At 42.0% G+C, this 26,496-nt stretch overlaps 1 protein-coding gene across 22 annotated transcripts in view; it reads left to right on the forward strand.

Annotated features, from left to right (window-relative positions):
• The window catches only part of MTSS1 (MTSS I-BAR domain containing 1), a 127,105-nt gene that overhangs the window by 82,847 nt on the left and 17,762 nt on the right, over window positions 1–26,496 (forward strand). For 14 of the 22 annotated variants that reach the window (XM_037381620.1, XM_037381618.1, XM_037381629.1 and 11 more), the window contains 7 exons: window positions 8,906–8,990; window positions 10,259–10,350; window positions 12,123–12,197; window positions 18,001–18,012; window positions 23,203–23,360; window positions 24,611–24,718; window positions 25,657–25,754. In XM_037381620.1, the coding sequence (XP_037237517.1) occupies window positions 8,906–8,990; window positions 10,259–10,350; window positions 12,123–12,197; window positions 18,001–18,012; window positions 23,203–23,360; window positions 24,611–24,718; window positions 25,657–25,754 (628 nt within the window). The remainder of the gene's footprint in view (window positions 1–8,905; window positions 8,991–10,258; window positions 10,351–12,122; window positions 12,198–18,000; window positions 18,013–23,202; window positions 23,361–24,610; window positions 24,719–25,656; window positions 25,755–26,496) is intronic. The other 8 variants (XM_037381622.1, XM_037381626.1, XM_037381625.1 and 5 more) reach the window with 1 other exon arrangement.

Genomic DNA, 26,496 nt, shown 5'->3' on the forward strand with positions numbered 1-26,496 from the left:
GGTGTCAAACCCATGCGGTGACATTCTCCTTCGCTTTTGTGAAAATTCATTATTTTGTAGTAAGGCTGAGGAACAAGTTGAAAATAAGAAAAAAAAAAAAAAAAAGCCTATCAGTGAGGATAAAACTGGTTAACTGTTTGAGAGCTGACCTGGTGAACAGCACAACTATATATATAGCACTGGGCAAAGTGAGCTTTGGAGGGATCTGGATAACTGTAAGCACTAGTGCCCTGGATTCTTGCTACCCTTTTGTTATCTGCCACTCCATTGAAGAGGTGTGCAGGTTCTCTGTGTGTCTGCTAACGAGCCTCCTGAGTTTTGGAGAAGTCTGCAAAGTCAATGTGTTTTTAAACTCTAGGTTTCTACCAAGCCACATTGAAATTAGTTTGGAGACACACTAAATAAATCAGGGGGGATGAAGTTGAGCCATGGGTATTTCAGTACATATTTGAGATGATTTTTAAATGGCCTTTGGAGCACACAGAGCAGCTGCCTTGAGAAAGTACTGGAAAGAGGTCATATTGCCTTTTGAAGGATCACCACCAGCATCTCCCTCAGTAATGCCAGTTGCAGTTAGAGTTCTTGAACACTGAGTAAAGCCATGAGGCTGCCTCAGGGAGAGGGAGCCACATCCCTGAACACCTGGGGCAGGGGCAGAGCTTCCCCTTGTGCCCAGGGACTAAGTGGCTGTGCTCAATGCTTAGGTGTGCCTTGAGTCTTTTGATGTGTTGATGATGCTGTATCTCTGTATAACTAACTGAAACATAATGGACTTTATCTAAAATTTCTTGAACTGATAATTTCTTAAGGTGGTTTGAATGATTTTTACCTCCCTTTGCCCCCGCCCATGATCTTCCCCTTCATTCATTAAGGAAGCGTGCTCTGTTGGAAGAAGTGACAGCATGTAAAAATAGCACTGCTTTATTCTGCAGATCTGCTTGCTGTGGGGTTTCAGTTAGATCAGCTGACTTGGATTTAAAAATAATTTTTTCTTCTGCTTTTTGCACCTGTTTGTCTTGGTGGTGCTTGATTTTGTGCTTCAGAGGCAGCAGCCATTTGGCCATAGCTGAAATCCATGCTGGATTGGGAGCAGCAGCACAGGTGGGTGGGAGACCTGAGTTAAGGAGCTTTTGATTTTGGGGGCCAGAGATGTTTGCAATGCCGACAGCTAAACACAAATAGGAGAGGTACCTGTAGGCTTTTCACAGCCTCTGGAAGTTGCTAGTTCAAAACAAGCCATGCGTGTTCTGCTGTGCGTGCGGTGGGATTGCGCTTTGTGTTCCAAGCCGTTTGCTCTAAGTGTGTTAGCCCTTCCCATCGCTGAATATTACTGATGTCTAATCAGATTACATCGCAGTTCATAGCTGTGCCCAGATGACATAAAGAGCTGTACTCAAGAAGAACATAAGGATCTTGAGTTACTGCCTTCTTCACACATCAGGCTGACAACAAGTGCTCATGTAGAGCCATATTCATGAAGGTACGGAGATCAATGAGTCTGGCTATCAAATAGGTCTGAACCGGATCTCAGACTTTTCACCATCTGCAGCATGTAGTGGAGCGTGTTCCTCGGTGCTGCAAGTATCCCTGGGTGATGGAGCTGGCCTTTAGATACCCATTGGCTGGCAGCTGAGCTCTGGGATGCTGCATAGGTGGGAGGTTTCTCTGAAATACTGCATTGGCTTGGCCTCATGTTCTTCAGCAGCTTCAGGAATTCCCTTTTCGTTAGAGAGTCCTTTTTAATAGCATGCTTTTTTTTTTTTTTGAGAGTGAGCTTGATGACTCACGTTGCCTGCCTTTCTTAAGCCATTAGTGGGTGTAGCATTTGGAGCAATGCAGCTGGGTCTGATCAGAATAAGACCGTTAGGTTACGTAGCTATTCATAGAATGATTTTGGAAATACATTCAACTATAAAGTTGAAAAGAAATGGGGAAAAGGTATGGACAGTAGTAGTGGGCACAGCTTCGTTTTGAGTATAGATGTTTAGTAAACTCTGTATGTTTTTAGTAATGAAATTATTTGTATTCCAAAGAGTAAAATGTAAATAATGGGCTTTGGAAAACACAAGTGTGTGTATTTGCTCTTCTAAGCAAATCTTTTTCTAATGATGCTTTATTTTTGTGGCATTAAACCCTTGATGCAGAACTCTAGGTTTGTAAAAATGAGCAACAAGCACCTGCGAGGGGGGATGGATATTAACTCTTGAAAGAAATCACCAGAAACAAAACGCTGCTCTCTGTCCTGGCAGCACAGTCTAGGAAAGGGAAAGGAAGCAGGTTACACTCCTGATACAAACATGCTCGAACTTGAGGCTTTTGTTACTGGGAAACACTTCTGCCTGGACTTTTACTGCTCTCTAACAAGATGTCACGGTTCAGTGATGCATTTTGTGTCTCCTACAAATTTGTGAACCGAGACAGACTTCTTAGTTTCTCAGAAATTGAATCAATGCATCCTACGATTACTTAACTTAAACTTTCCCAAAGCATCTTCAGCCACCTGTGTGTGTGGCATCCTCATTAAAAGCCGGGGGCCACAGATGAGCTTTTCAGAATGCCCTGAGGGCTGACTAAACCCAAATTGTCCAAAGATCACAGCAGGGCTGGTTCATGACCGTATTTAATATGTCAGATGGACTGTGTGGTGACCTCTCTGTGCATGAGTGAAATTCTGCCCCAGCTTGCTTAATGCGGTGACTCCTGTGGGGTAATGATTTTGCCCAGTGCTCTGCTAGGAGAACAGCTAGGGTAAGCAAAAATGCTGCTTACCAGAGGATTAAGCTAGCTCAGAAGAAGTCATAAGAGCTTTCTTGCATGTTTTAGTATACTGACTGGAACATCATCATAGTCTGTTTTAAGGACTTTCTAAAGCTGGCGGTTGCCAGGGCAGGCTGTGGGCTAGGGGTGGCTCAGGTTTCCTGTTCTTTTTGCTTCTTTACTGTTTTAACTAGCTGCTATTGCCACTTCTTAAGTGTTCTTCCTCCTTTAAAATCAATGTAAATGCAATTTGAGATCCTGCTAGTCCCATCCATGAACAAATACTAGTTTCTTCTGCAAAAGAGAAAATAAACCACCAACCACATTTTCTTCTCGGGTTCATCAGAACTGCATGGGGCTCTAGCAAATGTGACAGCTTCGTATCAGGCCTCTATAAATATGTTTTCCAAGTAATTTGCCCAAAAGGGTGCTCGGCTGAACATTGCAAGCAAGCTGTTCATTTGCAAGGACAACCACAGAGATGCAGTACATGACAATGGGCTGCCAGAGTTGTTTTATTAAATTTGGTTAATCTAAACTCCTTAGATGCGTTTGACCTGGAATCTGTATTTGTTGATCCAGTCTTCTCTGGAAGATGTCTAAATTACAACTTTTTCTTTTTTTTTTTAATATTTCGGGAAATAGTTTTTTGCTGGTTCTGAGCGGCAACTTTCATAGACTTTGCCGAGAACTGCTCAAAAAGGCTCATGATAGATGTAGGAATAAGGGTGTCCCGTTCTCTTTTCCTGGCTGCTAGATACTGAGCAACATCCCTCTGTTGTCTGCAGTTCTTCATGTGTTTTTCCGACTTACAAGCCTTACCTGCAGGCCATTGACACCCTGAAACATGAAGTGCAACCATAGCTCTGCTTTCAGGTTTCTGTCCTAGTGGTAATGCTTACAGCCCTTGTGCTGGTCACTTTTAGAGAAGAAAGGAGGGTTTTTCCCTGTCTGCTGTAGCACCCTGGCACTGGCCCCATCATCCTTGAGTTTCACGGAGGCACCTGCATAAACAGTTTTGCAAGATTAAGGTCCATGCCCCATGTAATCAGTGGTGGAAACTGCTTGCTCTTCTAACAGTGTGAGTTTGGATAAGGGTTGAGTAATGACCATTAATTTAAAATGTCCTACTGTTAGTCATCCTGTCATAGCCTCCCTGTTCAGAGTTGTATTTAATAATCTAGCCTCTGTTCCACTCCTGCTTTAATCTTTGCTCAAAAATGGAAGCCCCTTCTGATAACTGAAATTACAAAAGCATTACACCCATTTGTCATCATTCTCTCTCTTTTGGGAAAGTGGAAAGTAGCTGGCTCGTTTGGACTCTGCCCTTGAAGATAAAGATGAGCTCGTTAATAAGTTGGAGCCTTAAAGACACTTCCTGAAAGGCAGTCATCTTGTGAGCTTTCTGGGGTTGCTCAACAGCAAAGCAAGAGGAGGAAGATAAGAGGTTGATTGTAGTGGGTTGTTTGGAGTATATGGAGGCCGTGCAGTTGTACAGCTGCATGTTTCATCAAATAATAATTTCCTTGATATACGGCCATTATTAAATACGAACATAATGACTCCAATAAAACAATTGAGTCTGTTTCCTACAGTCGCTCCCTGTTGTCTCTCTGTAATGTTGAGTGACAAGCAGGCATCGAAAGAAAATCATTTAAGCCTTTACAGTGGTCTCATTGTAGTGTCATGATCCACAGGCTTTCATTTAATTATCTCACATTAAAAAGGTTTTTGGTCTTTTACAGGCTTAGGCAGGAATAGGGAGAAGCAGGGAAGGTGAGAGTGAAAGCACATTTTGCCTTGCAGAGTTGCCTTTTACTTATGAGAAATAAGGCTGATGTTATCACCCGCCTTCTTATCAAATTTGACAGGAGTGTTTTGTTAAACTGCTTTCTCTGAGTGGGAATTCTGATGAATATGGCTTCTGTCTCCAGTTTCCAAGTATTACTTTACACCGTTCCTAAGCATTGTTTGCCTTAATGGGTGAATTATTGTAGTATGTCAGAGAAACAGATAATTCACAGCCTGATTTTATACACTGAGAGCCCGAGGCACAGTAGTTTAACTTGCATAGCTGCAGGGCAGTGAATGGAGGCCAGGTCACCCACCTAATGTACTGTTGGTTTGATGAAAAGTTTGCTAATGTGGCTTCAGTATTTCTCTTCAGGAGTTTATAGCTACTGGAGAATGTCATGACTTTTTGCCAGGGACCTGCTTGTAAGTGAAGTGGAGACAGGCAGTGCTTTCAGCATGTTCTTGACGTGCTTCTGTTTCAGATGCTCTTCTTGCCACGTCTGCAGGTTAATAGCACTGAAAAAGGAGTTACCTCCACTTGGTCTTCTGCCTACCTGGCTCATGGCTCTGTCCTTGAGTAAGGACGCAATTGGTCACTTATGGAGCCAGTCTTTTTGGAAAGATAAACCCTAAATTAATTTTGAGGCTGAAGCAAGTTCTGTCTGTGGCATAGCCCAGTGCAATGAACTTCTTACCAGATTTTGAATACTCAGCTGCACAGCCAATGCCAAGAATTGCACATGCATTAACGTTACGTGTGAGGTCCACCTCTGTGTGCCTGTTGGCACCTGCTCCTTCTGTGAGTAAACTACTACTGTAACGTCAAATGATAATTCATATAAAGCATGTGTTACTCCTCTTCACTAAGACTGTCTGACAGAGACTGGGTGAAAGAAATGAATCCAAACTACTGTCTCTTGGTAGTGGTGGACATTTTCAAACCACTACAGTGGTACAAAGTAGATCCCTTCTGCCAGTTTGTGTAGCCAGCTGATCCCAGCCCTTTGGAAACAGGAGCATCAGTGCAGTTCTGGTGGGAACCAGCCTTCACAGAAACCTGCTGGCAGTTGAGGTAAACCCTTTCCACTGGAGACTTGGACTGGAAGGACTGTTGAAGGCATCAGAAATGGCCGTGATGCTCCAACTCAATAAATCAAGGGGTGGGGAGTGGCCTGTATTTAATTTTTTTGCCTTCTCAGGAAGCACAGATAATATAGTTGGGGATAGGGAGGTAAAGATGCGTTTAACTCTGGTGCTGTTGGAGTACTTAATACATTGAGTGGGACTGAGGTGTAGGAGGAGGTGGGCTGGTCCTGTCCTTCATTCAGTCTGCTGACTGGTTTTTAACAATGAATTCCTGAGGCATCCCCAAAATGCAGATTATTTAGTTATATCTAAGGAGATCATTCTTTCCGAAATGCTGTTGCTGCTGTTTCAGCATCTAGAAACTCTGCGGGGGGTACCTCTGTGGGCTGTCTCACCTGGGTAGGTATATAGGAACACTCGGACACCATTCCTGCTTCTGCTAATTGATGAAGGGCCAAAATTAAAAAGCCCCTTGTCCTTTTGCAAGGGTTCTCTCTCCTACGCTTGATTAGACACCAGTAACATTAGCTTTTAAACGGGAATTGGAAATGTGTATGCACAGTGACTTTATTGTAGCAGCACACGTTGAACAGAGACCTGTTCCCCTTGGCTGGGGAAGCTGCTGGCACACAACAGCTTTTCAGTGGGCGCCTGCCACCTGCCCCCCTCCGTGCTGGATGCACTGTGTGTCCATTAGCTGCCCGGCATGCTGTGAGATGGCAGCGGGCTACAAATGAGTTGGCTTTGAGGAATAAAAACAAGCTCGGTCCTGTCTGCGTCCAACAGCATTGTAAGCCTAGCAGGAGGAGGCTCTAGACCTCTTTAAATGGTCCTATGGCAAGAGGAGCAGAGAGGACAGCTGTAAAGACTGTATAGGGGATGCGTGTTCACTGCAAGTGTTAATATTGATATTTTGCAGTACTGCAGAAATCTCATGTCCAAGGTAGTTAAACTTGGTTTATTCTGAATTCAGTTTATTGTAAACTGAGTTTACTCATCAATAAACTCAGTTTATTGATTGTAGCGAGTTATGATTTTGCAAAGAAACGGGCATCCTTTCTTCTCATAGCCATTTGGAGCAAGGTGTTCCCAGTCCTCCCTAAAAGCTTCATTTTTAGGCAGGTTGAGTTCATAATGTGAGCGCTGTTTGGGAGGGATTTGCGCTCTGTAGGGAAAGCTGAGCACCACCTTCCCCAGTGAATAGCTGGTAAGAGCTGCTGCTGTGGGAGTTCAGGTCACCTCACTGGGTGTAACCCCCTCATCCCCAACCAGTTGAGTTTGGTTTTTTTTCCATGGCATAATCTTTTTATTCCAGGCTTCATTTATTTTGTTGTGTTCTTTTTTAAACAAGCACAACTACTGATGTATAGACGTAACTTTGTATAGCTGTTTTGCTGACCTTGCCCATCCATCTTCACTATATGTTGAGGGGATATATTTACACTTTGGTTATTGGGGTTTTAGTGAAAATTTTGCTGCCTTGCAATTTAATAGTAACTGACCCTTGTTTCCTAGTCTCCAGAACACATGGTGCCTTGTTTCCTATTGTTCTTTTTTCATGTAATGGGCTTAGGAAAGCAGTATCACTTAACCATTGACAGTCCTTAATATTCCAATATTTCAGTGAGTTTTCAACCTAAAAAAACCCCTGCCTTTTGCTTAAACGCTATTGGGAATTGCTCTGCCGATGGCTGTGGAAGTTTTTGGTTCATTTCTCCACCTTTACCATTTTGTTGTAAATGGTTGTGTTGCATTAGGCTCTTGAGTTACTTCTATTTGATAGCGGCTTCAGGGAAAAATGCCCATGTTTTGTGACAGAGATCCACTTACTGTTGTGGGCATTGTCCTCTTCCTCCAGTTGCTTTCTCTCCGTTACACCTTTCCCCATCTTCTATATCTATTGCAGCTTGTGCAAGCATGGCATTGCTGGAAGAGATGGGTCTGGAGCCAGGCTGGAGTCCGTATGCTTTTCTCAGCCACCCATACGCAGCAAGGCTATAGCTCTTCAGTGTTACCAAATATTATTTCAAAAGCTCCTTATAAAAACATGAGTAATTGGGCAAGTGACAAAGGACTTTCTGTTTATCTTTTTGAACAATGGAAAATACCAAATAGCCACAATTTGTTCCAGTTATTTAGTGTCTTTGTTCCAGAGCCATTTCGTGGGCACAGGATTTAATTCTACAAGAATGCAGGAAGGTGGTGACTTGCTTTTGTGCTTAAAAAATAAATAAAATGACTAAATTTTTCAAGTTTCTTTACTAGGAAATTATTTGTTACTTATGCAATACCATTGTTAAAGCCTAAGGAAGATATTTTACTGTATATTACAAGTTTAAGGTTATTTTAATAATCAAGTGAGACTTCTAATTAGAAGCTGATACCTTCGCCGTTCTGGAGAATACCACAGTTTGGAAAAGCTTTGTACAAAGGGTGATGTGTGTACCCTGAGAATAGTCGATTTGGCTTGCAAGTAGGAACTGCGCAATTATCAAAACTAACACTAAGCAAACCAAAATTATATTGACATGTAATGGGCTAATAAAAGTTGATAATGCTGCTTAGAGTGGGAAATGGAGGCATGTGTGCTTTTAAAAGGGAACACTTCAGAGGAGGAACCTTTAGAAAAAATTTTTCTTGCTGTCACGCCGTCGTCAGGCCGCGAGATGAGCGAGGGTCTAGAGCAAATAGCGCCACCTGCTGGCGGTGTCCCCAAAACACGTGCGTGAGCTGAGGTGGCGGTACCTGCGGGACACTGACGGTATGTGTCTGCGGTATAGGAAGCAATATGTAGAATTAGTTACGTATTCTGGAGGAGCAAAATCCTTTTGAGGCATTGGGTCTAAAGCATCTAGAGGTGGGAAAATTGGATTGAACCCCTTAGGTTTATTTCCAAAATGGGGAAATAAACTGTCTGTAGATGCCCACTTGCTTGCCAGCTTTGCTTCTTGTCTTTTGACATCTCAAACCCTTTTAAATCGTCTGCCACGGAGTTGGGCCTCATGGCGCATAAAGCTGCTGGGAAGAACTGTGTTTTAATCCTGTTTAATTGTGCAGTTGTGGTCTCTGGATGAACAAGAATTAATCTCTTTCCAAGGTGGTAGATACCCCTGAGGTCTGCCAGGTTAATAGCCTGGTCTCTAGTTACTATGAATTTGTTTCGCAGTTGCTCTGGAAGACTTGGCACCTGCCCTCTGGTTGACATGCCTCTGCACTACAGGCAGGAATCTCATCAGGGATCTCACCTGCCTCGTGTTTTGTTTTTCAGGTGGTACCAGAGAGATTGGGTCTGCTCTCACCAGGATGTGTATGAGGCACAGAAGTATAGAGTCCAAACTCCGGCAGTTCTCAAGGTGAGTGGCTTTGTACCTGGCCCGGAGCTCGAGGTTCATCTTCCATTAGCTACTGGGGAGAACCTAAAGCTGTTTCACCAGCAGTGGCTTTTCAGCTGATCTCTGACCATATCATTGAGAACAGCAGGTTTCTCCCCAACAGCACACTAGGTGTTGTGAACATGCAGGACTTCACTGCATGTTCTCAGGACTGGGCTTGTCGCCTGAAAGCACTGTGAATGCTGCAAATTTCCACTATTAGTTTCAGTTGCTCAGTGCTGAGCTGGTGGCTGCTGGTGTGACCGACCTGTCTTTGCTTCAGGACGTTAAGCTTTGTCCCTAAGTTCTAAAGCAGCAGCAAGTGTTGTGCTGCTTCCTCAACTTACTGAGAGCCCAAATAGCTTGCAGCCAAGAGAAGAACTTTCGGTAAACGAGTATGGAAAATGCAAATCCTCTCATCCCCTTTTTACAGTTAAAGTTAGACTGTAGAGGTAATGGGAGAGGATTAACTTGTGTAAGCTGGGCTATACGTAAACAACCTACTTCTGTAGTAAGTAGTAGTTTGCACGTGTGCTTTTTTTAACCAGACTTAAAGGTTATACTTGACCTGAGGTGAACCAAAATGATGCTTCACCATTTGCCTGAATGACCTGGTATGGGTTTTTTTTCCCCTTTTGAAATAAAGATATTTGTGAAATTGGCTGTGAGGAGACAACTTTAGTCTTTAGTTAGCCCAGAGTTAACTATTTAAATGATTTCATCCCAACCTCATTAATTGGTGGAGCATTACTACTGCTGTATCATGGACTCCACTGGTGAGAGGTGAGGCACATCAGTGGACAGGATGTTGTTCGCTTGTAAAACTGCTCTGTCTTCCTGTGCGTATACATGTGTTATTTAAGTTCATAATCTTCATGGCTGCATGAACCTTTCCAGTATCCAGAGTATCCATTTAAATTGCTCTTTGTGTGGCAGATGAGTAGCATCTAACTGTTTACATTGGCCCTGTTTCAGGTCACTCCTATAGTTTACACTCCGTTCCTCACTGTCCTGGACTTCTGTGCAATAATTCTGGTTATCTTGTGATGTGGATTTTTTTTTTTTCTGATCCAGTCCTTTCTTTTGCTTTCTCCAGCATAAACATTTTTATGTTCTGATATTTACATTGTGACACTGGTAGCTGTCACAGCAAAAAGTAAAAATACTCCAATATTGACCTTGGCTCTCTATATAAGAATAGGGGCATCTGCAGGATTTGATTGCTCTTTGTGTTTTTTCAACAAAATTAGTGCTTTAATTGACTGTCTGATAAACCCACTTCAAGAACAGATGGAAGAGTGGAAGAAAGTGGCCAATCAACTGGATAAAGACCATGCAAAAGGTAGTTACAGAGGAAGAATTCTTTAATAGGAGTAAGATTGTAATATCAGCTTTTCTTCCTCTTTTCATGTTTGTACTGGGGAACTGAATAACATGCTTAAAAATGTAAAGCAACTTTTCTCTTCTAAACCACTCCACTCCCAAAGTGCCTAACAGATTTTTAACCCTTCCGTCTACATTGTGAAGGTTTAGTTTGCAGAACCCCAAGGGATGGGTTGTTTTTCTAGGCTAGTAAGCAGTGACTAATTTTAACTCTGTTAGCCTGCTCTCACTGTATCGTCTCCAATAGTGCTGAGTGATAGTGATAGGGGATGCTGCATCTACCCCTGAAAAGCCCTGGGGTGTAGTTAAAAGCTAACTGTAAGATCATGTTATGTCTCAGACATAGCATCCTCCAGAGAACGCACAGCCCTGTAAAACATTTACCATCGTTATTTTATATCCGATGTGATACAGAAATGTGCACCTGGGGAACAGGAAAGCTGTGTCGTTGGACATGGGATGCTCAGAGCTGCAGTGCTGATGACGGCTCCAGTGGCTTTCCTGGGGGAATGAGCAGGAGGCAGCAAAGTCTTCTTGCACAGCAAGAGCATGTTGGCAGATGTGTTTGGCTTTGCAAAACTTGGACTGGGGATGATGGCCCTCTAGCATGGGTGCTGAAAGCAGGTTGCAGTTAACCACAGACCCTTGAAAATTGAAGACGCTTGCTATGTCTGAATGAAGCATTATCACCATAATTTATTTTGGGGAGGGGGAGAACTGATGGGAATGAGTATGCTTGGCCTCCAAAAGAGGATTTGCTTCTTGCCCCACTATTACTGTGCTCAAGTAGAAGCAGCTAAATCAGCAGCTCTTGAAAAAAATTTCCACCTTGTACTGTGGAGAGTGTTAAGTAGGTGGTGAGCTGGAGAGAGGAATCACCTGGGTTCTTGCAGGTAGGGGTGACCCCAGCCAAAGTGGCAGTGAGATTTAGGGTTTAGTGGGTAGACCTGGGTGTTGGGGATGCAGGTGGCCCTGGTACAGTTTCTGTGCCTGCCACCAGCCTGCTTCTGGTTTTGCATCTATAGAAGAGTAATAACGTTGACTTCCTTTGTTAAAGTGTATGTGTATATGTATATAGATGCATACATGCCTTTTATTTTTTATTTTTTATTTTTTTTTTTTTTACGTATCAGTTTTGATATCTGGTACCTTTAGTGTGCCTGGACTAGAGGTAGAATATTTTGTTCTGGGGTTTTAATTCTCCTGGGATTTGCAGCTCATCTGAAAATGAGGACAACTGCAGTGTGCTGCACTTCATCAGAAAGAGCTGGCAATGTGACCCTTCCTTGGGCAAACTTTTAACACCCTCTTCCTCTGCCCGACTCTCATGCTGGAGAGGGATCACAGGATATTCTGTGCCTTGCCGTTTCTGGATACTTGTTTTTGAACACAGATGTTTCAAGAAACCTGTCATCTCTGTTTTCCATTCCTGAGAGTGGATGAGTCTCTGAAATGAAAAGCACTCTAATTTTGTACTGTGTTCTCAGTTGTTATTTCTGTAAAGGCTTTGTTTATTTGGGAAAGATTTTGGTATGTGAATGTGCTCACACCCTGGAATGTTATATTAAGCCAAACATATAGGCACTACAAAATGTGAGTTCTAAGTTGCTTTGATTAACAGTAGCTGTCCTCTTAAAATTTGTAGTCTAATGTCTTTAAACATAGCCTTTTCTGTGAAAAACATTCATTTTGACATCGAGTATGTTGATAATAGAGACTGTGTTTTTTTAGAATATAAAAAAGCCCGCCAAGAGATAAAAAAGAAATCGTCTGACACACTGAAGCTACAGAAGAAAGCAAAGAAAGGTAACTTGCTTCATACTTGTACTGTTAAAAACCTTTTGTGCTTTGCTCACTGACAAAGATGGAACAGCGATAGGACTTTCTGTCGTAACAATTCAGTCCCCTGTAATGTATTCCTGGTACATACTTGAACACCTGGGTACAATTATTATGTGTCACTTACATCATATTCTGAAGCTAGTGTCTAATGTTCTTATACAAAAGCCTTAAAGCTGTTGGTACAAAGTTAATCATGTTTTAAAATAAACTGCTTGCTGCTAACTTACTCCTGTTAGGAATGTTGACACTGTGACATGACTTGTGCAGATACCTGCAAAATTTTGTAGAATCTTTTGGAATAATATAAAAAAAGTCATCATGTAAATGTTCTGTAACTATTAACGTTTCTCACTGTTCTCCCTTTCTACCACATATTTTTTTTTTTTTAACAGCCTGTAATCTCATAAACCTTTACATTATTCCTCAGTGTGAGAAGGTGGCATGGTTTGTTGTCAGGGGGAGGGCGCTTGACAACCATAGAAAACTAAAGATGAGTAAGAAAAAAAAGGGAGTTCTGCACAAAGGCAATCTGTCCTTTTTAGCAGCTGAATCTCCTGCTCCTGTTGCTCTCCCACCACCATCTTGTCACAGGAGTTTCATCATCACGTTAATGGAAGCATGCATCATTGATAGCTGCAGCGTCGCCATCACTAAGGGTTTTACTTGGCCAAGTGCAAACCCCATCAGGCTTTGGAAAAATGATACAGAGATTGTACAGAAGCAGACTTTCTGGTTCCCTTTCCTGCACTGGGCTCGTCCCAGCTGGGTGGGAAGTGTGCTTTGAACAGCTCTCAGCCTGCAGGTTGCAGCTTGTCCTTTCCCTCTCCTTAAAAACTGTGAGCCCAGGGACAAGCAAAAAAATGCTGGAGCAGGGAGTTTCTTAACTTTTTAAATTGTGTGTTATCCAGAACAGGTGAGCTGTCTCTAACTGTCCTTCCTAATAGGTGAATCAATAATTATGCTGATAGAAAGCCACATGACTGGAAAACTGCTCTTGAATTTTAGCTGACTTTAGGTGAGAGAGGGAGAGAGAGATGGAAGCCAGCAAGAGGGAGTTTTGCTCAGTAGGCGCTGTGTGACTGTCTGTCTGTGGAAAAGTTTAGTGTTTTAAATTGCAGTGGTCATCTTTAGGGTGACATGATTTTTTGTGATAAGATTTTAATTTTGGATGATGTGTAAACTTGTTTCTCGTTTTCTGTGACAAATCGTCTGACTTCAGACCCAACAGCGTTAAAGAGTCTGTGATATTCCCTCCATTTCTTTTCCTTTCTCACCCACCTTCCATAATCTCATCGCTTCTTGTCCCTGTGTGATAGAAGACAGCCCCTCAATGCATGGTAGGTGAGAGCTGAGAAAAACACGTGCCATGATCTGGGAAGAAGGAACCATTTTTTGAACCTGTTTCTGTGAATTGACAGCTAACTGGCTCCATCTCCCTTTTATCCTTCTTCTGAGTACTGAATAAATCAATCTGCAATCTTGGAGGAGGAGACAGCATTTTCTGTAAGGTGGGAAGAGGGGAGAGAAGCACTTAAAAGCCTTCTGGAAAAAAACAACCCACTGTTCTCATACTGCAGATGTCACCGTAGGTGTCTGTCAGCAGTGGTTAAAGCAAGTGGACTTTCTTCTTGGATATTGTGGGTTCCTGTCTTCCTCCTCAAATGTGTGCCGTGTCTAGTGACAAGGGTCAGCACACTGGTGTCTTGTAAGGACTTCACAATTAGACATCTTTGAGCCAGGAGTGGAACAGGCCTCGTTTTGTTGTCATTTTTATAGCAGCCATGCTATGATTGAACCCTTTTTTTTTTTTTTTTTTTTATAATATCATTCCCTTGCTTAATTTTGCTGTTACAACATGCTTTTGGAGTTGTTAATGATCTTGCTGTATTTCTGTGCTGTCCCCCTTGGAACTGCTGTCACACACATGGTGTTTGGGTCCAGAGCACAAACCCAATGGGACTCAGGTGGGGTTAAAGCTGGTCGCAGAGGGATGTGTACGGGGAAGGTGAAAGCGATGAAGATTCCCACGTAGCCAGTACAGGGGAAAGGAGGAGGTGCCATATTTTTGAGGAGCTGAGAGTTGTTCTCATGGCCCCTGGGGAGGGAGAAATGCAGTGAGGTGTTGGGGCTCATCTGGCTGCAAGAGTGAGCGCCCAAAGCTGCTGACCCTGTGGGTTCCCAGCACGAGTGGGTGGGAGGTGGGAGGAAGTTCTCCCTGTCTTCTTGCAAGTTATCTACAGTGCTTAAATATAGAAGAAAAAAAAGTAGCAGATGCTTTTTCCCCTCTTTGCCTTTTTGGTCCCTATCCTGAAGAAATAAAGCATTGGTATGAGTGCAGTGTCAAATGTTGTTAAATTTTGTGTACCTCCCTTGACAGATCTGTTTAATGTGCTACGTGGTGAAGCGTGTTGCTCTTGCTGTCACTGAGGGATTTAAAAAAAAAAAAAAATAATCAAGAAGGGGTTTATTTATAAAATGATAAAGCTGCAGAAGTGAACCTGCTTTAGGTTACAAATGAAGTTTGAACTATGGGCAGGGAAACTTTTGGGTCAAACCCTCCTGGCAGGCATGTGGCTGAGTGCATGAATGTCTTACTGTATCTTCCAACTCTCCTGTTTCCCTGTTGCTCAGACTTACTTTTTTTGTTCTGTTCTTCGTCAAGCAGGACCTGTCCCTTTGATTTTTCTGTAAAGTTACTGACTCACCTATGGGAACTGTAAAACAACCAATTCATTCCCTTCCTAGCACTTGTAAGAATATTTTTGAATTAACCTTATGATCATTTGTGGGCAAGTGAGATGTTTGCGGAATTCTGGATTTGCTCAAATACTGTGCATGCTACTAAAAACATCCTTCAAGCTTTTTCTGCTGTGACTGGATGGGAAAGTGGTTTTCTTCTGCTTTGGGCAGCTTCAGATCCAGGAACTCAAATATAACCCTCTACTTTTCTCATTCGCATCATGGCAGTGGTGTCCTCTCTCCCTGCCGCACTGGGCTGCAGAGGCTCCCTCTCGTAGCCAAAGGCTGCAGCATGTATAGCTCCTTGCTCCTTGCCTGCATCCCAAGGACATTTGGGAGAGAGGGCCATGGGCTGCGTGGCTTGTCCTGGCAGGAACACTACAGGTTGGGCACCCCACCTTAGCGCTGAGGGGCTGAATACATTGGGGTTTGCCTGTTCTCTGGCTTCTGCGTGGTCTGTTTGTTCTGGTTCCATGCGGCCAAGTTGAAAGTTCAGGCTGGGCATTTAAGATCATTTATTAGAAATTACGTTTGCAGAGTAGGTGTGTTAATTGCTGTAAAGGTGTTTCCAAAGCTTGAAGTGACAGAGAAAACATTAAGCTTTCCAAACTAAACAAAAAGGTATTAGGGGTCCTTTTTGGAAGTTTGATAGAGTGTATCCGGTAAAAAGGCGAGTCTGTGTAAATGAAGGTCTTGCATTTCAAAGGACCTTACAGGGATAATTTTCATTCTTTTTGTTGTCTTTGACCCTAAAAAAAAAAAATAAATAAAAATCCAAATGAAATCTAAATATATGTAGTCTAAATAGGATCCTGGTGCGCCTCCCAGATCCATGCAGTCCCTCTGGGTGTCATGGTGATCTTCAAGGTGCATCCTGTTCTTTACACCCTTGTTCTTCCAAGGGGAACAGGCCTGCAGGGCGTATTGCCCACCCCAGCATTGAAACTTAGCTCTTGTCTGAACAAATGAAGCTATGTAGTGCATGGAACTGCATACATCTTTAAATTGCTCTTTGTTTTCAGACAAACATTGGACAACAGAAGTCAGCCCAGCCAACCTGAGTCAGCAGAATAATTATGCATAAATTTAAAATAAATGCCTTGTTTAGGTTTCTGCTGAGTCAAGGCTCCATACGTGGATCCATAGCTGCTAGAAGCTGTTGATCCTGTATTGAATTCAGAGGAGAGACAGCAGCTGTGGCTCTGCATGTAAACCGTTTTGGAAGGTTAACAAAATGCATGATTCTTAGGGTGTTTTTTTTTTTAAAAAAAGCATCAATTGACTAACTTAACATATAACTGAATGTGTGTATATGTAAAATCTGGAGTGCATGTTGGCTTCATTTTCTGTATTCAGCTTGGGTATTAATGATTTAACTAGACAGGTTTCCCTTCTGCCTATAACTTGACTGGTAGGTTTCATTTTCAGGTTCCTTGTGTGACACTCTTGAGCTTTGAGAAAAATGTTTAAATCCAAGCAGATCTGTGAAAAGGAGTTGTATGTAACACTCCCAATAATATAACACATGTTAATGTGAAAACTGAGTTTTAACTCTTAAGTCGTTCATAGAAGTTTCTGCAGAATGCCCTTAACGTTCAGTACAGCATTTCTTCTTGTGTCCCATCAACGTTGAGTATCCAAACTCACAACCTCTACTTCTGAGTATGCAGCAGTTTTGGAAAGTATTCTTACTTTTAATGAAGTTGAGAGAGTAGAACATGATTATTAATTTACTGTAATACTGCCAAAAAGCGCTTTTTCTTCCCCTCCTCCTGGTTAGCAAAGATGACCCGTTTGTGTTTTAGAGCCTTTGCAGCTGTTTTGTGTTACTCTCTGGTCTTTGAAACTGTAATATTGTTACACTCCTCTCAAGGATGATTGCACAAACCCAGTGACTCAACTGAAAAACAGAAACCTCTTAACGTAATTATCACTGCAGAACATCTCAGTTCTTAAAGCAAGTGCTGACCTTATTCAAGTATTTTGCGCTCTCTCTATACTTGGTGCTTGCATTGTCTGGAATGCCAGGCTGGGGAGGGAGGACGCCCAGCCAGACTCTTTCTCCGCCAGGAGATAGTCTTACTCCTTTAAATTGTGCGGCACGATGACTGAAGTGAGAGCCAGGAGTCACTGTGGAGTCGGTATGATACAGCTCAGGAGGAGGGAAGCTAATGAGCAGAGTATACTTACCAGCTGCCGGGAAAAAATCCTTTGTGGATGAGGCCGTGGTGCCTGCAGGATGTTTTTGGTGTATCGTCGTTGTGTCCCCCCCAGCTTATAATGTAAGCTTCCCTTTATAAAAATTCAGTGAAGACATGTTGCAAAATCAGTGGCCAGAGGTAGTTCTTTGACTTATTTTCATTCCTTGAGTTTTGAATGCCTCTTGATAGTTCCCCTCATTCTGACAGCAAGCCAGGTTTATTGCAAAACTTTATTTATAAAGTTTTTTAATTAAAATACACATATCATGGTTAATCTTTTTGATGTTCTTCCACATTGCATCAGCAATTAGCTTTTAATTTAATTAACAATCTATTAATGTAATTGCAGTAGAGAACATCAAAAAGCACTGTGGTTACTAATGCAGCACCAGCCTAGAGTTTTGCAAGTTTGAGTTCCCTCTTCCCTGTGAAGGGATGAGATTCGTGCCACTTCGTCAGCTTGACCAGAGTTTGACAGTTGTCTGTGTTGTGCACTTTCTCTGAAGCACGGGTTAACATGTTCTCGCCTAGGAATCTGCAAGCTAAACAAAGTTCCTAAACTGGTTTAAGTCTTTAAAATAAAACCGTATGGTAAATAAGCAGGAGTTTAATTTGCAACAGCTCATCAGGAAGCAAAGCTAATGGGTTTGTCTTTATCAGCAACGGGAAGAAGTCAAAATAGTCCAAACTGCTCGCTGTCTTGTCTTGGCGCTGATGATAATGTCTAAACTCTAGGAATGCTGGAATACCAGTTTGACTTTTTTTATTTTCCTTTCTGTGTCAATTTTGTGTCCTGCAATTTCTCACCATGCGCACCTGCCTGACAGCTGAGGCTCTGGGTAAGTCTGTGCCATGCTGTAACCCTGGTGGCTGGTTTATTGTAGCCCTTGCTGTGGCCTCTTTATGGTGTCTGGTCTCCACTAACTGCCTAGACTTTAATTTCTAATGAAATTAAAATATTGCCTAATCTTAACGAACAAACCATCTTTTGATTTATTTTCTTTTGGCACCTAATTGGAACACTGAAAAGAAGAAAATCAGTATTGTAGATAAACCTCTGGTTTATTTTAGAAAGGGGTTAACATGGACTGATAAATCGTGTCACGGTGGGGAGAGAAGTTAAATGGAACAGACACGGCATCAAGGTGATAATTGAATATTATTGTCAATATGACTTTTAAAGTCTAGAGCTTCAAGTCCTTAGTGTTGTTCTCTGTAAACCTGTGATCCAAGTTCCCCTTTTTTCTGAAAATCGCATGCACCTTTCTTAACTGATAGATAAGAAACCACTATATTTAACTTCATGCTGGGAAAGGGGTGGAAATCAGCATCACAATTGTCTCCTCTTCTGCTGCCTGATCACATCTCAAATCTGTTTAAATTGGAGTGCTGTTTCAGTTGTATTGCAAATTTAAAGTACCTGCCTTGAGATCTTCTTGTGAATGAAACAAAGTGTTTCTGAATTTGAGAGAAATAATCATACCTCCACTTGCAGTATAATGATGTAGGTGTTGCCCTTTGCAGAAGCCTGGATTGATTAGATTGGGAGACTCAACTGAGGTGCCTCAGCAGGGCTCCTGGAGCTGGGCGTTGTGGTGCCTGCTGCTTTTCCCCTTTTTTGAAACCACACTGTGTGTTTTTCCTGGTTCGTGGTTCAATCTGGAAGTTTCCTTTGGTAACTTGGAACTTTTAAGGAACATCTTAGCACTTTTGAGCATTAGCAGCTGATTCAGATCTCCAGTGGCCACCAGAAAGACTCAGATTTGGTTGCTGAAGGTGTCTGAAGTTAACCCCAGCAATGAGGTTTTCCACCTTTCTGTGATGGCAGAAAGTGGCAGAATTCTCAGCCTAGACCAATATTAGTTTGTTTGCTTTTTACTGTGGCAGGACTGAGAGGGGTGGTTCGTCCTGGCAGCTGAAGCAGGTATGCTCTTGTAAGAAGGTGGTTGGGAGTGAATGACTTGGAACCTGCTTTGGTTTGTATGAGCAGAGGTGTGCTCTGCATTGTCTCATACAGTGTAAATTCAGCCACTCTGCTGTAAAGTATCCAATATTGAATATTCAGGTTCTGTGCAGACCCCCTTAAAAAGTGCAAGGGAGCGGTCTTTTAAGTAAGAATGTGGAAAATAATAATGTCACCAATATTTGCTGCATTACTTTGTCAGTAACAGCAGTAACTTTAGCAGTCAGACTTGCACTGAGAGCGTTTAAAAATCATTGTTCTCCTTTTGCTGTTGCTGACAGCTTTGCTAAAGTTGTCTTATAAAATGTAGGCATGAATGGGTTGAAAATTAAGATTGACCTTTTTCCTTCTCCCTAATATGTTTCCTTTACTAAAGTTCTTTTTGAACAATGGTTATTTAAGAAGCTGCATGAGGCTGTCAGGATTCACACAGAACACTGTAAAACTGAGGTTTTAATGCATGTTGGTCATTTAAAGCTCTTGCATGCCATGATGTGAAGCACCTGCTCTGAAGGTGACATATTAAGACTGTCCTTGGAGTAATGGTGGATTGTTGTCAATATTGATGAGAAGCAGTTGAGCTCTCTGCAGTTCATTAGTTGTTACTTGCCAGTGTCCAGCCACAAGGCCCTGGGTTGTTGGAGCGTGGTGCTGTTGGAGAAGTCTGCCCACAACTTCTGGTCTTGCATCTCTGCTTGTCTCAACAGCACCAAAGCTCCACCTTGAGAAAGGCTGGATTTGAATTTCTCCTTAGTTTTCAGATTGTTGACTTGTTCTTCCAAGTACAAGCAGGTGTGCTCTGCAGAACTATCCCTGCATCACGTTCATGTCTGGCTGGTTGCAGACCAGAGACCTGTGAACTGCATTTGATGCTTTTGACCAGTGCTGATGCTGATTGCTTTGGTGGGTCATTCAAACCTGTCTGCAGCTGGGGTAGGAGTGTCCTTCCAGGTGGACTTTTACAGCTGCTTTGTGATGAGACTGTTCTGGAAGTTTTCTGTCACTACAATAGGTGTGTAGGTTTGGAAATATTTCCGAATGGGTAACCTGAAGGCTAGAGAATGTGGGCTAGAGAGAATAATCAATTGCTGACGTTCCTTATCAAAGTGTGCCTCATGTCCACAGCAAAAATAGTGCAATGAGTTGTCCGGAATGCCATAGACAAATGACGTCCTCGTAATTCAAAGGGGAAAAGAACTGCATTGCTCTCCATTGGTTGATGTTCCCTTCTGAGATAAGCAGTGGATTCAAACTAGCAGAGACCCACAGTGGGTGAGGAGCAGAGGTGACCAGCAGTTGGCCCTCACATCCTTGGCACCCTTTGGGTGCAGGAGTGCTGTTGAGAGGATGTTCTCTGCTGTGCTTAACAAAGAAGACTGATTAAACTGGGCAGAGATCTCATCCCTCAGGTTCCTGAGCTGTCTGAGTGCCATGGGAGGCAGCTGGCGATGCAGGGAGTGGGAAGAGCTACGCCTGATTTCAAAAGGCTTGCTAAATTGATGTCTGCATTGTGGAGCTTTCACAGGATGTTAATAAAGCTTTCCTGCTCCTGAAAGATGAGTTGCAAGATGTCAGGAGAGAGCTGTATCCATACCATGTAAACATCTGGCTTCAGAGCCTCATCTAAATGATTCACCTAAGCTTGTTTCCCACTCTGAATTATATCCCAGATAGCTTGTGTCAAACGGGTCTGTGAAAGTAGCAGTGAGGAGCCGGTATGTCTGTTAATGTCCTGACTCACTTAAAAGAATAAGATGGAAGCATCGTAGAGGTACAGGGGATGTTGGAGAGCAGTGCAGTTTTTTTACACGTGCCTAAGGATTAAAATACACAGCCTGAAGGTTATCCTGGTAACTTTGTTGAATTAAGTGAGTTACACAGGGGTAAATGAGGTTTATTTTTGCCCCGTGTTTTGGGTGCTCTTGTTGCTCTGGCCCACGATGTGGTACTCTGTGAAGGCCACATAAATTACCAAAATTCACTATAATTGAACCTGCTTTATCAGTGGAATCCAGTTGCTTTCTAAGAGTGCGTCTTCTCATTGTGTAGGCAAATGCATTTAAAAAGGATTTACTGCCCTTACGTGCATGATCATATGGTGGAGCAGCTGAACATTTACAGCCGTTCTCCAGAGCTGAACTAATGAGTGTGTCATTTAGTTTACAACTAATGTATCTTACATTTGGTACATCCATGGTAGTGAGCCAGTATCTAGGTTTGAACAACAGGAGATTATTTCACCGGGTGTAATTTCCAGTCAGCTCTCAGAATAAGGGGTCTGAGCAATAATGCAGATCTTTAGTTTCATAAGGAATTTTAAAGGACAACTCCAGAGAAGTACAAAATGTTTAATCACTTTATATGATAGTAAAAAAAAGTATGGGGAAGGGTCTGAAATATACAGAACAGTCTTCAGGCAGAAAGGTGCAGTTTGTCTCCTCAGGGTGACGGGAGAAGGCAGCACAGAACCTTCAGGGAGTTATCCAAACCTCTTCTGTAACTTGTTTCTGGCAGATGCTAATTTTGAGAGATGAAGCAGGTAACTGCAACTTCAGAGTCTGTTATTGTTAAAGTTATTTACTTCCAAAACAGTTTTATGACCACATTACACCTGTGAGGCTAATATACAGGATCAGACACTGGGGTGTTCCTGCTGGTAGTTTGGTACCCAGGTGGCTTTGGCGGTGGCCGTGCCTGTGTTGCACATGATTCTTTTCAGGATCCATTGCAGAGCTCTGCTTGTGGGTATCTGGACTATGTCTGACTTTGTACAGAGGACATTTGGCTACATCCAATCTGTAATGCTGCTAAGCCAGCGTGATTCGCTTTGATTCCATCGCTGCTTTCTTTCCTGCGGCTCTGGCTGTGTATCAGTGCAGGGGAGCTGATGACTTCACCTCGCTCTGGAGTATTGAAGAAATATATACAACAAAAAGGCAAAGGTTTTCCTTTGGAACCCTGACCTTGAGTCATCCTTATTGTGAACTGCATGCATCAAGAGACTTTTTTCTTCCTCTTCCTTGTAGCTTTAAGTCCTCCATGCAGAAAGGTTATTATCCATAAAAACTGATTTTGGGTAGTTGCTTGTAACTCACTCAACATTTTTCAATGTTATCTTCCTGGTATGTAGCAGCAGCGGCATGAATATATACCTGGATACTTAATTTGCATGCAACGGTGTTTCTGGGAGATTTGAGACAAATTTAGACAACTGGCATTCTTTAAAATATTCAGGGGCGTAAGCTGCATGAAAGCACCTTGAAGCTGCAGCATTCTTGGCTCTGTAATACTATGGCTAAGCAGCAGCTCTTCATTCCTAGAGGAATAAATTTTTGGCACAATGCACAGTAAACAGGTGGAGCAGAATAAGGTACTTAAATGTCACAGAAGGTTTTATTATGAAATGACTATAGTTAACACAGTGAAGCTTTTTGATTGATTTTTTTATTATTATTTCCATAGACAAATACTGGACGTTAATATGTATTTGATATGTTGATATTTTGGTTTTGTTTTGGACTTTGGAATGAAGAAAACTGTCTTAGCAGTTGCTGATGCAGAGTACTTGAATCCAATGGTCCAATGATCCGTAACATGTCCTTAGTACTGTCTTACATAGGAGTTTCATTCACTCATTTAGTTACTCCACTAAATTGTCATGAGCACAAAAGGAAGGAAAGGCAATGCACTAGGGGTTAGTGATTAATGCTCTTTCAGTAAGATGTTGATGTGCAAGGATGATGTGAAGGGTTTCTACAGCTAACACTTTGAGGAAGTCCTTATGTGAAATGCTCTTTGGCTAGTTGAAACCTTTTGAATTGAGCTGCCTTTCTATTCTGTGCAAAAGGAGGAAAAAAAAAATAAACGCCGTGAAGTGCTTGACTTAATTGGGGAAAAAAGAAAATCACCAAATCACCTTACTAATTTGAATTAAGGGACGATGCTGGTTGAGACTTGGAATTGCAAAAGTACAATCCAGCAGCAGTGCTGGCTTAAAATAAGGTCTTCCTCTAACGGAGATACACAGTTTTGACAAAATGTACTCTTGATTGTTTCCTGCATACAGGACGGGGTGACATTCAGCCCCAGTTGGATAGTGCTTTACAAGATGTCAATGATAAGTACCTGCTGCTTGAAGAAACCGAGAAGCAAGCTGTCAGAAAAGCTCTGATTGAGGAGCGTGGTCGATTCTGTACTTTCATCTCGATGCTGCGGCCTGTGATAGTAAGAGCTCTCGATTTTAAGTTGGTGCAATTCACATGTTAGATTAAGTGGCCAAAAGCCTCTAAAAATAGTAGCTCGTTATGTCTTAGGAATGAATTTCTAGAGCCAGTGTTCAGCCTGTCTCTCTGCCTAGGAAGTGGTGAGAGTTGGGACCTTTCTTGCAGGCATTTGGAGTAATTCAGCCACCGAAGACACTGAATACTTTGAAGATGGCTAACGGGGTGACAGTGGGCGCAAAGACTTTAAGTGGGCTTGAGTTCCCTATGCATACTGACCTGAGCAGTTTTTTCCACTGCTTTTTTTCTTAACATCACATTTTATTATAAATCTTTTGTACTCCTACTCCAGTGCTAGGACTGATAAATGTTTCGAGACCTCTCCTGTGTGTAGAATTTGACAGATTGCAGGCTGCTTCCATGCAGTTTTCTGGCAGCTCTTTCCCGTGTATCTGACAGCTTTTTCAGTTCATTGAAAAGGTTTGAGTATATTTTCACCACCTCAGGTTGTCTGAATCCTGGTGATGAACTGCTTGTGGCTTTGTGCAAGCATGATGCATTTCTGAAGGGTCTCCAGTGTACTGGGAAAATGTACCTAATGCAGGTTTACAAAGAGCATCAGTCTCAGCAGAAAACCATGACTAGAGAAGTAGGGAGGTTATGGCTGAGCAGGAGGAGGTGAATTCCAGACTCTGAGGACCTGTATGAAATTACCATGGTAGTTAAGGAATTACTATGGTAACTTACAGTGCAGGAATCATCTCAGTTAGCTGTTGATGTAACTTGAGCCAGAATGAATCATAGATGGATTAACGCTCTGTACCTGCATAGTGCCTTTATCTCAAAGTTGCTCAAAAAGTAGCAAAAAGCATGGGTTTAACCCCTGTTTACATTCAATGTTAAAATCCTTTGGGCACATCAGTGACTACATGTAGAAAAGTTAAATCTTTTTGAAATGTGGCAAGAATTCCACTCTTTTTCTGAAGATGTCTCAAAAAGAAGGCCAAGACATTTGTCTCATTGATGAGAGAAAAGATTTCTGGACCTCAGAACTTACAGCAGTCTTAAAGTAGTTATAGAACTCAATATTTTCAACCCTCTTTCATAAGAAGTGATCGCTTAATGGGCAAAGAAAAACTGCCTCCGTTGGGCATTCCCACAGTCATCAGCAAAAATAAAAAGGTCGTGTAATGTCTTATGGGCCTGATTTTTAAAACCAAGGCTGTGATTAGCCTTGCTCTTTTGTCTTTTCAGGAAGAAGAAATATCAATGCTAGGGGAAATAACCCATTTACAAACCATATCAGATGATCTGAAAAGTCTCACCATGGATCCACACAAATTGCCGTCTTCAAGTGAACAGGTTAGCTCTTGTTACCTGAAAAACATTTTCATTTGTGGCTTGTACCAGTTTTCCTTCTGTGTTGTGAGGAATATTGACTGCTAGCATTTAGTGGCTAAATTTTGTGTTTGGTATATGCTTCACTGCAGCAAGGTCATTTTTAACATAAGCAATTTAAAAAAAAATGGAAGTACCAACCCAGTGCTCCTGAAGTACTTGATGAGACCAGCGTGAAGCTGTTGCAGTACACTTTGAAGTATATGAAGGTGCCCACTTTCTGCTGAGAGTTCATGAGGAATGAGTGTCATCTTCTCACCCTACATTTGAGCATCCCTGTCTTTATGTGGTCGCAAGATTGCTGGGATTAGATGGCTTGATGGAGTCTAACATTCAAGCACTTTTCCATGCTGTCCTTAAAATGCATAGGAAAATGCGTATCATTAAATGACTCCAAGTAGGACCTATTTCTACAGCCCTGCTGTGTGAACTCAGTTTTCTTGTCATACCTTAATCACCTTGTCATTGACCTAGAAGTGTAAAAAAGGGAAGCTCTGCTGGGGTTGAATATTGTATCTTCGATTATTTTTTTAAAATGCAACAGTTCTTAAACTCTAAGGCTGTAATAGGTTTTTTTAAGGGGAAGGAAGACCCAAAGCAGCTTACAACGTGCATAAAAGAAATCTCCAGTTTACTTTTTAAAGATTATTCTGTTCAAATATGAACTTTCCTTCTGTGATAACAGCCCTAGTGTTGAAGTATGGTAGTTCCTGGAAAGCCAAGGCTGAAGCTGACTCTCGTGTGCGATATACACAGTGTAAATCTGGAAGAGAACTGAGACTGGGTCAATTGGTTCTGAAAGTTTGTAGTGGTGACAAATGTTGTATGTCAAGCAGATGCTTTCTGTTAATAGGGGGGAAAAATTTTCCACGTCCTTGATGCTATTGATTATCTTTCATCAGGTAATTTTAGATTTGAAAGGTTCTGATTACAGCTGGTCTTATCAGACTCCTCCATCCTCTCCCAGTACTACCATGTCCAGAAAATCTAGTGTTTGCAGGTAAGTAGATTGGTAATACATAATTTTAACCTGTCTGGGGGCAAAGGGAGGCAGGTTCAAACTGTGGTATGGATTTGTATGCATACATAAATCTTAAATAACAACTCTTAGTGAAATAAATCCCTTGTGGTCTTTATCCGTTTTAAGTGTGTGACTGGGAATATTGAAAAGGATGGGCATGACTGAACAACTGTTGAACTCAAGACAACTTGAAGATGCTTTTGATTCAGTTCTCTTGAATCCATTTCAGATCAAAGAGCAGACTGTACTGATCTAAGCTCTGAGATTGTTCATTCATAATTTCCTTTTCTGTTTTTCATATTGATGACTTTTTAGATTACTCTAAGTAGCTGTTACTAATCAGTAAGTTAAACTGTTTGAAAAGGAGTAACATCCTTGGCAATTGCCCTATCAGTCTGGTAGATGGAAATGCTTTTTTTTGATACAAGTTTTTTTGACTGTTTAATGCTGTCTAATGCTGTCCTGAAATATGTTGAAACACTGGATTCTGTCTACGCTTTCTCCGTAAAAACTGTTTTCTCTCATGAAACAGTTTCTTAGCATGTTACCCCTATACCCTGGTGTCTACATTTACTCTTTCTTTTTACTGAAAAGGAAGATATCCTGTTGTGTATTCTGCTCAACACCTTTCTAGCTGCTCTCAAATGATTACCTTTTAGTTTGCTTCCTGAGTAACGTACTACAGGTTCCCTGTGTATGAGCAAAGTTACCTATAGCATGT

Source organism: Falco rusticolus, chromosome 3 (assembly GCF_015220075.1).
Source record: "Falco rusticolus isolate bFalRus1 chromosome 3, bFalRus1.pri, whole genome shotgun sequence".
NCBI lineage: Eukaryota > Metazoa > Chordata > Aves > Falconiformes > Falconidae > Falco > Falco rusticolus.